The 15,809-nt window shown below is 49.9% G+C and overlaps 1 protein-coding gene across 9 annotated transcripts in view; it reads left to right on the top strand.

Annotated features, from left to right (window-relative positions):
* Positions 1–15,809, top strand: part of ASTN2 (astrotactin 2) — a 1,042,634-nt gene that overhangs the window by 747,959 nt on the left and 278,866 nt on the right. For all 9 annotated transcript variants that reach the window (XM_086413912.1, XM_086413911.1, XM_086413910.1 and 6 more), the window contains 2 exons: positions 11,363–11,487; positions 15,407–15,511. In XM_086413912.1, the coding sequence (XP_086270038.1) occupies positions 11,363–11,487; positions 15,407–15,511 (230 nt within the window). The remainder of the gene's footprint in view (positions 1–11,362; positions 11,488–15,406; positions 15,512–15,809) is intronic.

Here is a 15,809-nt window from a genome sequence, read left to right as displayed (position 1 = left end):
AGATAATGGTAGCACTTACTTGGAAAAATGCAGAGGTTGGACCTAGTGATGTCAAACGTTCCCCACCCCCAGCTCTGAAATGTTATGCCCGGCTATCAGGACTTTGATTCCTTCTCTTGAGAACTGGAGGGACCATTCGGAAAGATGCTGCAGAGGCCCCGATGACAGCAACTAGGCTTGTTCCCCTTGTTATGACAGCATGAGGAGTCCCGTGCTGACACACACAGGCGAGGCGATGGAGGGCGAAGCGGCTGAGGAGAAGATAATGTTTCTCTAGCCTGCAATTTCTTTCAATTTCAGGGATCGCAATTACTAGGGTAGGAGTTAGTAGCATCCATGCCTGGAATGCTAAAGTGAGTTTGGTGCCACTGGCGGAAGCGGCTTTGCATTTAAAGAGGGAAGACTTAGGCAGTGTGAAAGCCGGGCTTCATATTCTGTGTGTGTGTGTATGTGCGTGTGAATTATCGTTGTTATTTAGTTGCTAAGTTGTGTCTGACTCTCTTGTGACCCTACGGGCTGTAGCCTGCCAGCCTCCTCTGTCTGTGGGATTTCCCAGGCAAGAATACTGGAGTTTGCAATTTCCTTCAACAGGGGATCTTTCCAACTCAGGGGTCGAACCCGCATCTCCTGCATTAGCAGTGGATTCTTAACCGCTGAGCCTCCAGGGAAGCCCTTGTGTGTGAATGCACACCTGTGTATGACAGAGGGTGGAGCGGGAGTGAGAAAGACAGGTGTGAGCATGGTCAGGGAGGAGGCTGGTGGGGGAGATGAGGTGACGGTCCTGATTTAATTTTGCGTGACCCTAGGAAAATGACCTCACTTCTCTGCACCCCAGCTTCCTCACTTGTATCATTGAGGTAATGATACTTAAGCTGCAAGATTATTGAAAAGTGTTCTAGTTTGTTCAGGCTGCTATAACAAGATACTGTAGGCTGGGTGGCCTAAACAGCAGACATTTACTTCTCACCGTTCTGGACCCTGGGGTGTCCAAGCTCGAGGCACTGGCAGATTCAGTGCCTGGTGAAACCTCACTTTCTGGCTTACAGATGACACTTTCTCCCCATGTCCTCACATGGCAGAAGGGACAAGGAGTTCTCTGAGGCCTCTTTTATAAGGACACACATTCCATTCATCTGGAAGGGCTCTGCCTTCCCAGAGGCCCCACCTTCAAATACCATCATGCTGGGGTTAGGTTTCAGCGTGAATTTGGAAGAGATGGCTGAGAGGATGATCCAGGCCTCACAGGAGGGGGATCGCAGGACTGCAGCTGAAAGCATTCCTCCCCCCCAACCCTACTCCCATTCCATTCAACTAGGAGGCATACATTCGTTCACTGAATACGTGCTTATTAAGCCCTTAATTTGTGCTTCAGCCACTGTGCCAAGGCTGGATACACAGAAGTGAATAAAACAGATGTGGTCCTTGTCCTGCAGTGTTCTTGGGCCAGTGAGAGAGACACCAAGTGACCAGGACCAAAAGTCCAGTGTGAAAATGCTAGGATCGGGGAAGGATGGGAGCTATGGAAACTCAGGGAAGGGGCATTGATCCCCCAAATGAACAGAGAGACATCAACAAATTCCAGAGGAGGGGGTGGGGACACAAAACTGGAGTGTGGTAGGCAGAAAAATGGCCCCAGGGCTGTCCATGTTTTAGTCCCTAGAATAAATTATCTTACATGGAACAGGGAGATTAAGGGTGAAAATAGAAATAAGGTTACTAATAGTTGATCTTGAAGTAAAGGGATTATCCCATGCAATCCAGGTGGGCCCAATGTAATCTCACGGGTCCTTAAAGTGGAAGACAGAGGGCAGAGAGGAGCTCAGAGTCTTGTGATGCCAGAAGGACTTGACTTGTCTTGACGAGCTTGAAGATGGAGCCAAGGAATGGGGGTGTTCTCAAAAAGCTGGAAAAGGCAAAGAGATGCATCCTCATCTAGAACCTTCAGAAAGTGTGCATGTGACTGGCTGACACCTCGACTTTAGCCTGGAAGCCCCCGTCAGACAGCTGACTTACAGAACTCTGAGATAGTACGTTGATGTCGTTGTAAGCAATGAGGGTTGCAGTGATTCGTCGTGATAGCAACAGAACACCAATACGTGGAGCCAGTGGCATCCTGGAGTTAGGACTGACATTTGAGCCAGTCCTTCTGGCCATGGGATGGGAAACACATTGGAGGGATAAGGCTGGACACTGAGAGCTCAGTTAACAGACTTCAGTGATAGGCCCCGGGAGAGTGGATGGTGTCCGAAACCAGAACAGACAGCTGGTGTATGCTGTGTCTCCTCCAGACTCCTGAATGAGAGGGGGATCTGCCACATAGATCCTGCAGCCAAGACCTACCAGGCTTGGAATGGAGACATGCAGGCAGAGCGCGGCCATCCGTGGCAGCGCTGCCCGGCTCGTCCGTTACTCTTCTTCCAGCCCCCACCACGTGCAGCAGTGATGGCCACCAGCAGGTCCCACCTCCTGAGGCTCCCTCAGACCTGTCCTCTTCCCTGTATTCTGCCATCCAGCTCCTCCATCACATCTTGGCTGGATTGCTGTAAAACTCAAACTCTCTCTCCCTTGCCCCAGCCTTGTTCCTTTCCCAGCCCATCCTCTACCCTGCATCCCGGCAGTCATTCTAAAGATCCACCTGGATGGCATCACTCTCTTGCTTACGACTGAGCGACTGAATTGAACTGAACTGATCCATATGATAAGATAATGTGTAAATGCCAATGTAAATATTCCATTAAGAATATTCAATAAAATGCTGGCTGAAAGAAGAAAAAAAATAAATAAATAAAACCAGTAATGGGTCTCCTTGCCCTCAGAATAACCACATTCTTTAGCATCACATAATGCATGTACACATACGCACCCACACACCTTTGGGCTTGGCAATGCTATTACTTGTGCCTGGACCCCACGACCACCTCCCTTCCTCACTGTCTCCCTGGATAACCCCTCCCAATCGGTCAAGACTCACCTCTGTCAGGGAGCCTCCCTGGCCTCCCTCTCTGAGTTAAGTGCTCCCTCCCTGGTTTTGTGAACCTCTTCTATGAATCTTAAACTATCACATTTTAACCCATGTCTTTAACCGGAGAAGGCTATGGCACCCCACTCCAGTACTCTTGCCTGGAAAATCCCATGGACGGAGGAGCCTGGTGGGCTGCAGTCCATGGGGTCGCTAAGAGTCGGACACGACTGAGCGACTTCACTTTCGCTTTTCACTTTCATGCATTGAAGAAGGAAATGGCAACCCATTCCAGTGTTCTTGCCTGGAGAATCCCAGGGATGGGGGAGCCTGGTGGGCTGCCGTCTCTGGGGTCACACAGAATCAGACACGACTGAAGTGACTTAACAGTAGCAGCATGTCTTTAACTAGTTAAGGGTTCAAACTTTTTTTTTTTTTTCACTGTAACTCAGTTATACAGAACACTGTAGTCTTCTTTATATTTTACACTTGACATAATCTTTCCCTCAAGCTTTGTTTCTACTGATAGCAAAAAAAAAAAAAAAAAAAAGTCAACTTGCCAATTAAGAATACAGAACATACTCTTTAAGATAACTGTCTATTCTATTCAGAGTTGAACACCTCACCAGCCAGCCCTGTCTTTCCCTTGCCAGGCAGTCTCCCTGACTTCCACGTGGCCTCAAGGTACAGAGAGGGGTTGGGGGAGAATGACTTTGGCACGGGTGTGGTCTGATCCTTGCTGGCATTCACCAAATGATGATTTCCTGTTTGAGCTGGGCTCTCAGCCCTTGCGCTGGCACCCATGGTGATATGTGGATGGTCTTAGGTGTTTCTTTTGAGGGGCTGTGTGTTGGAATCCACTGCCCCGTCCGAGTCATGAAGTCCCCACTCTCCACGGGACCCTTGTTCTAATCTCAGGCCTCCTTCCCCATCTTGCTTCCACTGGAGGAGGGGGGTTGTACCAGAAAGTCTTGTCTTATTCTCTTACCCTGTGGGTACAAGACTTTGGGGGTGGGGAGCTGACTTCTCCTGGTCTCTTGCCCACCTACTGCTAGCCATGGGACCTCCTGTCGGCTTGTCAGATAAAGGGGCTCACAACCCCCCCCAAGACTATATTCAGATCTGGGGGAGCAAACCCTGTTGCTGCTGTTCACCCCCATCACCATGGGTTTTTCTTATTGGCATTTAAACATTTATTAGAACTGCCATCGAGGCTGCGGTGAGTAAGGAGAGGTATGGACTCCCAAAAAGCCCAGAAATAGGGTCAGTGACTCTCAAGCCTGAACTCTTGGCCGCTTGGCCTTGGTCTTCTCTGCTAGGCAATTCCTCCCCATGCTAGTGGTAGGAAAAGGGTTTTCACCTTCCTTTCTCTGTCCTCTGGGAACTCCCCTGAGGTCATAGCCTATACCAACTGCATGTTAAAATAAGATATTATGATCTGGGTTGGCCAGGCCTGCCTTTGATATAGAAAGGACCTTCACTCCCAGCACAGGCTGGCTTTCAAAACTGTTGTCTAGCTCAAGACACTACAAAGTCAGCTTTGACGTCTAGCCCAAAGCTGAGGGATGGCTCTCTTTCTTTTCTAGAAGGCATCTGCTCTTCTATCGAAGGAGCAGAAGTCTTTGATTTAGCAGGTGGGCTGCCATAGACCAATGTGGTTTATAGGGAAGGAAAAAGTCTTTAACATTTTCAATACTAGCATTCACCTGGCACATATATACACATGTATGTAGGAAGCATTTGTACACGCGTCTCATACTAGACTGAGAGCACCTTGAGGATGGAGAACGTCTGTTTTTTCTTTGTTTTCCCAATGCCAGGCACATAATAGTGAAAATATGTTGAATGAATGAAAAGTTGAACGAAAGAATGACTCGGTTTGGAACACTGGAACAGAGCACTTGCCTGAAGACTCCTAATTAAGAAGCAAATCACATGAGAACAGTTTCTGTCTCATAGAAGGGCAGAACTTGGGGTGGGTGTGAACAAGTGTGAGCATCAGTTTAATCAACATGAGACCCTATGATTCTGGCACCTACAGGATGACTACAAAATCTAGTCCAATGTCTCTCAGTCTGAGGTTCAGAGAAACAAATACTTGGCACGGTCTCCCACCCCTCCCAGTTCTAGAGGTAGGGAGGAGCTTCCCCAACCACCCGACCAAGCAGTCATCAAGCCACGAGGAGGACAGGCCCCCCAACTCCTTGATCCCAGAAGAAACCACATCTTAGCCAAAGTCATCTCCCTTGGCAAAAAGACTCAGCTTAGCTGGAGGTAAGTTACAGGTCCTTGTTTAAACCAGGGGAGATGCCCTCGTGAGTGTTGGGAGTTTGGGGGCACCCTTTTGGGGCTGCTGTGGACAGCCTCGGAGTGCCAAGGAGAGTGGCCCCTCCCTGCGAACTCAGCAGCACGAAGGCCAAGATTCCTTGTCTTCTCTCCATAAGAAAAGGCTGCAGACAGTGCTGGCTGGCTCTGGGGTGATTTACTTCCCTGAAATACCTCAATTTAAATGCTAATTTCCCCAGAACTGAGGGGTGATCGGCTCTTGCATGCTGGTCGCTGTGTATTAATATATCCAAAATGCTTATACATATTCTTAGATGGGGACAGGCAAGAAGTGAAACCTTGTGAGGGGTGGGGGAGGGTGGCCGGCTCCCCTTGCTTGGCATTCCTATCAGCATGGGGCAAGGCTGATGACAGGAAAGCTACAGGAGGCGCGGGCTCTGGGGGCATGCTGCCCAGGTTTGTGTGACTCGGAGGTGGTGTGCTGGTGGCATGGGGACTGAAGAGGCCACCTCCCCCTTGGCACACAGTTGAACAGATGCTTGGGGGAGCTTAGGCTGTGAGCAGGCACTGTGCTGGGCTCTCTGAGGCTCTCAAAGAAATCCAGAATCTGATGTGGGACTCAAGAAGAGGGACTGGCATTAAAGATAATTCAGGGAGAGCTCCCTGGTGGTCCAGTAGTTGGAATTCTGAGCTTTCACTGCCGAGGGCCCGGGTTCAATCCCTGGTCACGGAATTAAGATCCAGCAAGCCAAGTGGAATGGCCAAAAAACAACTCTATGTGAATCCTCCTCCTCACCCCTTGAAGTTGAACTCATCGCTCCTGTTTTGCAGATGAAGTTACCAAAGCTCATCAAATGAAAGTTCGTTCTTCAGGGGATCTTCTGGACCCAGGAATCGAATCCGTGTCTCCTGCTTAGCAGGCAGATTCTTTACTACTGAGTCACTAGGGAAGCCCCCAGTCCTGGAGAGGCAACAGAAAATGGAATGGTCCTCATGGAGCCCACAGTTTAGTGGGAAGAGCAGGTATCCAGCCAGGTCCCCATGCATACCTCTGGGATAGGAACCATCGAACTCTTCATGGAAGAAAAGAGTAAGATTCTTTTTTCTTTTTCCAGGCTTCATAATTAGCTTTATTTATTTATTTTTATAGTCATCAGATTAATTTTTTTAGTTTTTAACATTTTTTTAATGTATTAGCAATGTTGTGATAGTTTCAGATGGATAGCAAAGGGGCTCAGTCATATATATATATATATGTATATATATGTACATGCATCCATTCTCCCCCAAGCCCCCCTCCCATCCAGGCTGGCACATAACATTGAGCAGAGCTCCAGGTGCCATACAATAGTCTTGTTGGTTATCCATTTTAAATATATCAGTGTATACATGACCTTCCCACAGTCCCTAACTATCCCTTTCCCCCAGCAACCATAAGATCATTTTCTAAGTCTGTGAGTAAAGAGCAATTTTATAAGAGGGTGTAACAGGGGAAGTGACCCAGGGAAGGTTTCTCCAGGGTAGAGGATTAATGTGGGGTCAGAGTGACAAGTAGGAGTTGGCCTGGTTCAGGGGTGGGGGCAGGGCAAGAGCTTTCCCGAGAGAAGGCAAATCCGGAGTGGATCCTTGGCAGGAAGTGAGTATGCCCCACAAGAGGAACATCAGGCCAGTCGGTGCAGCCTGGCGGTAGGCAGACGGCTGTGCTTCATGAAATAAAGCAGAAGGAAGAGGCAGGGGCTAGATGGTGGAGGCCTTTTTACATGGTGCCTGCATTCTGCTGCAGGCAGCCCTGGTAATTCCCCTGCTGTTCCCCGAGGGTTCACCACAGTCCCTGTAGCATGGGGGAACCCCAATCCAAGTCTGTGGAATCAAAGAGACCTCCCACTCCCAGAGTTCTCCTCAGATCCAGGGGACCAGGATGTGCTGTTTTAAACATCTGATGAGCTGTTTCCATCTAATATCAGTTGAGATGGAACTATTTTCATGGATATTTGGGGGGAGAGGTTTGTACAAAGAAACAGTGCCCCTGTTGCTATTTGAGACACATACATTTATGCACACACACACATGACTGCATCCCTGGGCTCAGAAGCACACCTGTCTCTGCCCTGCTCTCAGGTTACTCTGGATCAAGAGCACGTGGTCTGGACTGATGCCTTGAACGTGTGCTCCCTGAGTACCAGATGCTAAGCTAAGAGCCCCATTGTCACTTCCTGATGGTGGCCCTCAGGTGGACAAGTTCCTAAACCTCTCTGAGTATCCATTCCTTCACGTGTAAACGGGAATAATAATAGTAGTTACAGAATTCTCGTGCAGTTAAAAATGACACACACACTCACATGTGTCTTGGCACACTACCAAGCACATAGCTGATGATCAACAGATAGGATCAATACACAGACAGTACTTACTCTGCTTCCTATCTTCCTGCTATTAGGATTCGGTAGTTGCCTTGTAGCTTCGACAACACACGCACCCACCCATACCCAAGTCTGAGAATCTGGATTTGTTTTCGAGTCAACTGAGTTTAGGCAAGCACCCTGCTGTCCTCCCCGTCACCTTCCCCAGATGGGTGGATTCTGAGCTGCCCTCTGGGCTGTGTCTGGGGTCCCCAGCCCAGGGGAGCGTCCCCAGCTCCCCCAGCTCCGTTCCTTGCGTGTCCTGTTTTGCCTCCAGGGAGAGCTGATTGATGCGAAGGCCACGGGCGCCCTCTGCTGGCAGAGGCCATGCAGGACTTGTGGCCATCGCCCAGGCAGACGTGAAGGGGCGCAGTTGGGAGCGACCACCCTAGGTCCTTGTTCTTTGCTGTTGCTACATTTTCACTCCCTGATCCGCCCCCACCCCCTTCTCCCTGCGCTTTGCACTAGCTTGAGAACTCCCATCTTTCCATGGTCTCCCTCTTTCCCATGCTTTCCCTCTAGACCCTTCCTATGGCCTGGAAGCTCAGGGAGACAACTTTCCTCCAAGCAGAAGAGTATGAGCCGGCCCCCTGCCGTCCCGAGTCTGGCCAGTGTGCTGCCACGTAACGAGGTCAGATTAGCCCACAGAGTCAAACCCGGCTTAAAGAGAAGGCAGAAGGCTTAGAGGAGAGGAACGTGGGGCTGGCGAGGGGGTCACTGTCCCCCTCCTCTGCAATTAGAAAATCAAAGCCAGAGAAGCCGTGAAGTGGAGATGCTAGATGGTAAAGTGAAAAGTGATAAGCTTGCCTTCAGATCCCTCTTTCCAAATGTGCTCCACGTGTAAGTCCAGGGAAGTCAGTTCACATCTCAGAGCCTGTATGGGGCAGGGCCAGGGGGTGGGGGAGGTGTGATCATGCCCATCTCATGGTGTTGGATAAGGGTCCTGAGGTCACCTGTGGAGCGGAGCACTGGTGTGTAAGTCGCAATGAGTAACAGAACCCTTCTTTCGGTGTCAGCCTGTCTGGGCTCAGCACACCCCAGGGTGCTTCGGCTCTTCCGGCTTTGAGAGCTTGAGACTGTCATGGACAGCATCTTCAGCGCCCTGCACCTGTACAGTAATGTAGGGTGTGGGTTCTGGGGTCAGTTCTGAGATCTCCCACTTCCCAGCTATGGTTTTAAGCAGTTACATAACTGCTTTGTGCTTCAGCTTTTCCACCTCTGAACAGGGGGTGGTGGGGGGGCTGGTTTGACGGCACCTAATTCACGTGGTTGGGTTAGAGCTCATGTAAAGTACAAGAAACATTGCCTGGTGCCTAGGAGGTGCTCAGCCAACAGCTATTGCCATCATCCTTATTACTGTGATTTCATTAAGGCAGGATGAAGAGCTCTCAGGGTCCCTAATTTACAGATGAGAAAACCGAGGTTTGAGTGCTTTGCTCCAGATTACCCAGCAAGGATGCAGTGTGGACAGAGCAGGATGCCAGTCTTCAGAAACGTCTCCCTCGTGCCCTCGAGAAACAAGCGTTTGAGTCTTGTGGGGAAGGAGGAGACCTTGGGTCTCGTGCAGAAGCCTCCAGCCCTCCGGAATCCCCAGTAACCAGCCCCACTGCCTGTTCTGCGTGGCTGGTGTATTGTCTCCCCCACACACGGCTGGGAAGATCTCAAGGGCTCGGGGAGAATCCAGTCTGTCTCTGGGTCCTTGAGTGCTCGGCTCAGGGCTCCACTCAGCATGTGTTTGCTGACTGACTAGGGCAGGGGGACACCCTCCACCTCATTATGTCTCTAAGGGAAGCTCTGTAAACCAGAGGCCACCGCATGAGGGGAACATGAGGAAGCTTTGTTCCTTAGACCCTCGTCGGGGTTGCATGCTACTTGGGGGCACTTCCGTGGCCCCTGGCAGGCTCTCTTTTTATTTTCACAGGGCTGCTCCATGTACCCAAGTGTGCAGACTAATCAAAGGCCATTCCACCTGGGCAGAATCCATGATCACAGGCACACATGTAGATGAACACGGGCACACACGTGATGCACAGAATAACATGCTTACATGTACAAGTTTGGACCCAGAAACTCGGCATCGTGAACACACAGGCCTAGTCAACAGTCCCAGGCCCAGCCGCTTACCTCCCCAGCTGTGCGATCAGACAGACCTGGTTCCAACCCCAGCTTCACTACCTCTTAGCTCTGAACCTCATTTTTTTTTTCTTTTGTGTCAAATGAAGATAATGATGACTGCCTTGGGTCGTTGCGAAGATTAAATGATTAAATGGATGTGAAGTGCTTAGCCAGGTCCTAGCAAAGTGTAGAAGCTTAGTCACTAATTGTGAGGGACAACGATGACAAAGACGCTGGTGATGTTGAAGATGGGGATAATGTGTCCGCCCCTGGAGTGCGGCCTGCTCAGGGGTCAGACATGGGGAACGTGTTCTCTAAATGAATGAATAGAAGACACGTTTCACGGGTGCCTGGGGGGAGTGCCTGGGGACGTGGAGCACAGACAGGAGGGTGACCCAAGCCACACAACGCTTGCACGTGTCCTTTTGAACTGCCGAGATCCAGGCTTCAAAGGCGTTGCTTTGGCCTCATGGATTTTTGCTTGCCTGTCTCTGATTTTCGTTTCAAGACTGTGTATTCCAGGTGGCAAAATGAAGCGATAAACATTCCCTCCCTTTGTTCTTCGCCTTCTCCGCTCCTTCTCTCCAGATTGTGGTCAGTGTTTCTAACTGAGGATTTATGAATAAAAAGGGACCTCAGAAGTCAGGTTTGAATACGAAAATGCCCTGGATACTGTCCATGCCAAGTGTCTGTCAAGTTCCCCTTGCATGCCCCCAGCTAAGGCAAGCTCACCACCTCTCAGTGACAGGCTGTTCCAACTTCAGGCACATCTATTGTCTAGAAGATTGAAGCATGTCTCCCTGCAATGCACAGTCATCCCGTTCGCCACACCTTAAGGCTACCTTTGCTCAGGGTTCAAGTGCCCTGAGATCACCCTGAGGTCTTTCTTCTGTTCGCTGGGGTGGCCTTGCAGTGAAGGGACAGAGGCATCTGAAGAATTGAGACAGAGAGAGCGCTGGCCTAGGAGCGGGGAGAGCTGGTCTTGCGTCTGAGCCATTGGTTGTCCATGACAGTTTCACACCTCTTCTCCAGGTTTCAGTTTGCCCATCTCTGAAAGGAGAAGTCCGATCTGAAAGATATCTTGGGATCCTTTCGCTTGAGCACGCAGACAGCCATTCTCTCCAGCTCAGCCTCAAGCACTCCACGCTGTCCTCAGTCCCCTCTCATGCTGGCTCACCATCATCGCTGCTTATGTAAGGGGACGTTTCACAGCCAAATATACAGTTTATAGAACATCAGACTGTGTCCTGAGCAGCTGGCAGCTTTATCCCATTAAATGTTTCAAACTACCCTGAGATCTCACTTTTATAGACAAGGAGACTGAGGTTCCGAGTGGACCAGCAGCTTGCTCTCAAGATCCTGCAGCTACTCAGTGGTGGGCCGGGACTCAAGCCCTAGCCTGCTGGATTCTAGAAGCTGTCATTAGCACTCTGTTCTCGGAGCTGGGATTCAGGGAGCCAGAGGCCTCCATCCCAGCAAGCCCGCCACCCCCCCAACTCACCAGGCTCTCCTCTGACTCGGAGCTTCCTGCCCTCCTGCCCCACACCCCCATCCCCCAGCCTCTGCTTCCTCGACCTGGCAGTCTCTCTGCTCCTCTCCACAGGGAGAACAACTTCATCAAGGACTTCCCACAGCTGGCTGACGGGCTGCTGGTGATCCCGCTGCCGGTGGAGGAGCAGTGCCGGGGGGTCCTCTCCGAGCCCCTCCCCGACCTCCAGCTGCTCACTGGTAAGACACACAGATACTGGATTCCTGCCCTCTGCCCCTCGGCCTTCCCTCTGACCACACAATGGTCTCAGCCACTCAGCACGTCCAGAATGGGCTTTGCCAAGCCGCTGTGCTAGTGAGGATGTGAAAGGGGCCTGCCGTTTCTAGGGCTCTTAGGGGCAGTGAAGAACTGGGAGCTTCCCTGAGACTCCAGACTCTGAGCCAAGGCCGGATTTACCCTCTTGGCAAACTTCAGTAGGCAGCGCGGTGTTATTAACCACAGTCACCAGGCTGCGTGTGGGATCAGCAAACACATCCACCCCCAGAACTGAACCTCTGGACCCTTTGGCCAGCCTCTGCTCATCACCCCACCCCCACCAACCATCCTACTCTCTGCTTTTATGAGTTCAAAGGTTTTAGATACCACACGGAAGTGAGATCATGCAGTTCATTTTTTTATATTTATTTTTAATGGAAAGATAATTGCTTTACAGTATTGCTTTGGTATCAGCCACACATCAGCATGAATTAGCCATAGGTATACATATGTCCCCTCCCTCTTGAACCTCCCTCCTACCGCCCACCCTTTCTCACCTCTCTTAGCCATACCACGGAACACATTGGAGTCGTGTCTAATGAGCTGGATGAACCTAGAGCCTATTATACAGAGCAAAGTATGCCAGAAAGAGAAAAACAAATACTATGTATTAACACGTATGTATGGAATCTAGAAACATGCAGTTCATGTTTAAGTCATTTAAAATAAAATAAGTGGACCTTCCCCACCCCCCACCCCAACCAGGAACCTCTTTCACTTACAGCACATTAAGTCATGCAGCTTGTTTTTGAACGTGGACACTGAGCCATCCTGTAGGGTGGGTATTATTTTTCTCATTTTGTAGATGAGGAATCCAGGCTCAGACAGGTGAAGGGAGCAGCTCACGGTCACACAGCAGACCTGCCAGGACTGGAACCAGGTGCTGTGGCTCCAGGTCTTCTGCCCTTTTTTTACTCCCCTCTGCTGTTCGCTACAACCCCCGCCACCCACAACCTCTGTTTCTCCCCTACAGGGAAACACTTTTTGGCAGGCTCTCCTGAAGCCTATATTTTCTGCCCCACTGCTGGATGCCCTCTGCTCCTCCTCATCTGCTCCAAGTTCCTCTTTTGCCCTTTTATGGGGGACTTTTCCAAGTTGTAAGGGCCCTGACTCTGCCTCTGTGATACAGAACGCTGTGGTTCTGCATTAGTGGTACAGACTCTTAGGGTTATTTGTGTTGATTTGGGGCTCCTTAATAAAAGAACTGTTACATTTTAAGAGTTAATTTTTTGTTTTTGTTGTTCATCAGAAAAAACACCCCTCCCCATCCCAGGGCTTCATGTGACTCCTAATCCTTGGGTGGGAATCTAGGGCAGGATCAGGTAAGAAGGGGGTCAGTAGTCGAGTAAGACCAAGGATGGCTTGTGGTCAGGAATGAGAGGCAAGAGAGTGAGTCAGTAAACAGATATTTATTGAGAGTTTGCTATATATCAGGCTCTGTTTTGGAGTATTGGAGCCTCTATTTACCAGGCTGTGCAGGAGTAGGAATAATATAGACCATGGCCTTGACCTCAAGAAACTGACATTTCACTGAAAGAGCTTGTATTCCAGGTGGAATCCAGTATGGACCAGGAGTGGGGAAGGTATAGGATGGAATGATGATCACTCACAGGGAGGCTTAGGGAGGGAATGAGGGCAGAGAAGCTGGTCTTGTAAATGTTTTGATAATCAAAAGAGGTAGTAGGTTTGGGGACTTTTGTTTTTGTTTATTTGATGTTGTTGTTGTTGCTTTTGTGTTTTGTTTTTTTCTTTTGGACACTATGGTGCTTAGTCGCTCAGTTGTGTCCAACTCTTCACAACCCCATGGACTATAGCCCGCCAGGCTCCTCTGTCCCTGGGGGATTCTCCAGGCAAGAATACTGGAGTGGGTTGCCATGCCCTCCTCCAGGGGATCTTCCCAACCCAGGGATTGAACCCAGGTCTCCCACACTGCAGGCAGATTCTTGACTGTCTAAACTACCAGGAGGAAAGCCCTTTGGACACTAAAGCACCAAGTAAATAAGCTGCATCAACAACCTGCATTGAAACGTCTGCCTTGTTCTCTTGGGGATGGCCCTGGTTGCCAATACGCCCTCCAAGTCTGCTCTGAATTAGGACGGACAGTCATAGATGGGGCAGGGACTTCCCTGATGGTCCAGCAGTTAGGATTCTGCACTTCCACTGCAAGGGGCAAGGGTGTAATCCCTGTTGGGGAACTAAGATCCTGTATGCTGAGGCACGGCCAAAAAGATAATAATAATTAGATGAAACAAGATTAAACATTTAGAAAAAAATAATAATAGGTGGGGCGGAGGCTGCCTGGGGCTGCTGTCCAGTCTTCCCATGCAGACTGTTTCCTTCACCCTGACCCGAAACATGGCCCTCTCCTCCTCTCCCACCCTCCCCCCTTCTCTCCCCAGTGTCTGCAAAGGAAGGGCGGGACAGGCAGAGCAGACAAAGAGAGAGCATATATTTCTAACAAAACAACCTCGCTCCAGTGGACTTATCTTTGGGGATCATGAATATTTTACTTTAGAATGAAAGCCTCTAAAAAATTACATTATTTCTGAAAAGGCTAGGGAGGAGAAAAAAAAAAGAAGAAGAAGTTGACAGTAATGGAGAACTTTAATACTGCAGTAATGTCCAGGAAGAAATCATTTGTTCCAGTGAGATTCTCATTTTAATCTTGGTATCAAATACCTCTCTAAGTGCCTCCGCACCAGGGGACAAGAGCAAAGGATAGAAAATGTGCCTGCCGTTTGCTGAGGATACATAACAACAAAAATAATAACTGCTGATGTGACTAGCATTTCTTTTTCGTGTCTTTTTTTTTTTCCCTGATTACAAAAAAGGGAGTCTGCAGTGCTTCGAGTAGAAAATTTAGAAAATGGGGATGAATATAAATCAGAAAACAGGAATCTTTTACGCATCCACTTGCTAAGCAAGTTAACCACTTGCTAACATTTTGTTTTGTTATTTTTTCCTTTGTGTATGTTTTGTCTATACTTGGGTTTCAGAAAACGTCTTCTGTGAAACTTGAGTGTCAGTGGGCCCTGGAAACGGGGCTCCTCGGCCAAAGACATTTGCAAAGTGCTGCGCGCCGGCTTCATGTACCTTTAAAATGTATATTAATTTATTCAAGGAGCTGAGAAATTATACAGTCTGTTTTTTTAATCTTGTTTAACTTTGTTTAGCCAGTGTGTCTCAGTCTTATTTAAAATGGGAAGCTTTTGTGTGTGCACACAGGTATTTTATGAGACATCAAAGGACATCTCATGTTTCCATGTTAGGAAATAACAGTCTGTACAGGATGGGCAGACATATAAGGTCAGCTGGTGAATGTGTGAGACTTTGCACAGGCTCTCTGTCACAACTGCTCCGCTCTACTGTCGTTGTGCAAAAGTAGCCTCAGGAGCAGGTGATGCGTGGGCCCCCACTGCACGTGTCCAACATTTCAAGATTACCATAAACCTTCCTCTGCTCTTAGTTCATTTGAGTCTCACGATACGCCTACTAAATAAGGTCAGCCTAGGTAGCCATGGGATCAGAAGGGGAAACTGAAGCACCGCAGTGTCTAGCGCCCCATGGTAAATTACCTCTGGGGTTAAATGGAACCAGAAACCCACTCTTGCTTGTAGGGTAAAGGGGCCATGTGAGCTCTAGAGCAGAGAGAAAAGGGCGGCTTGAGGCTGAGGTCAAAGGCCAGGAAGGAAGAGGCCTGGAGGCGGGCTGCAGATCCCACTGTCGGCCCCAGAGGGCTGAGCTTAGAAGGGGAGGCCGTTCCCCAGAGCCCAGGGCTGCAGGGCAGGGTTGTGGGGTGAGGCCTGTGAACGCAGGGCTCACGTGACCTTCTTCCCTCCCCAGGAGACATCAGGTACGACGAGGCCATGGGGTACCCCATGGTGCAGCAGTGGCGGGTCCGCAGCAACCTCTACCGCGTGAAGCTCAGCACCATCACCCTCTCGGCAGGTGAGCCCCGCCGTCCGCAGCCAGGGGACTTGGCGTAATTCAGCACAGTCCCAGGGCCTGCCAGGGCCCGTGCTGGCACTGGGGATGGCTGAGGCATGAGGCCTCGCCCCCTGCCATCAAGGAGCTCACGGGGAGGGTGGAAGGACAAGCAGACAGACGGTGACGGCCGCACGTTACAGGAGGTCAGTGCAGTAACGGGGCCACCGTCCGTTCTGGGAAGTCAGAGGGGCTCCTGGAGGAAGGGGGCTCTGCACAGGGTTTGACAATTTAGCTCACGCTTACATTCTTGAAGTATTTG

This window comes from Bos grunniens, chromosome 8 (assembly GCF_055505025.1).
Source record: "Bos grunniens cultivar Pamir isolate PY7600 chromosome 8, Bosgru_T2T1.0, whole genome shotgun sequence".
NCBI classification, from domain to species: domain Eukaryota; kingdom Metazoa; phylum Chordata; class Mammalia; order Artiodactyla; family Bovidae; genus Bos; species Bos grunniens.
This window is presented reverse-complemented; position numbering and strand designations above follow the sequence as displayed.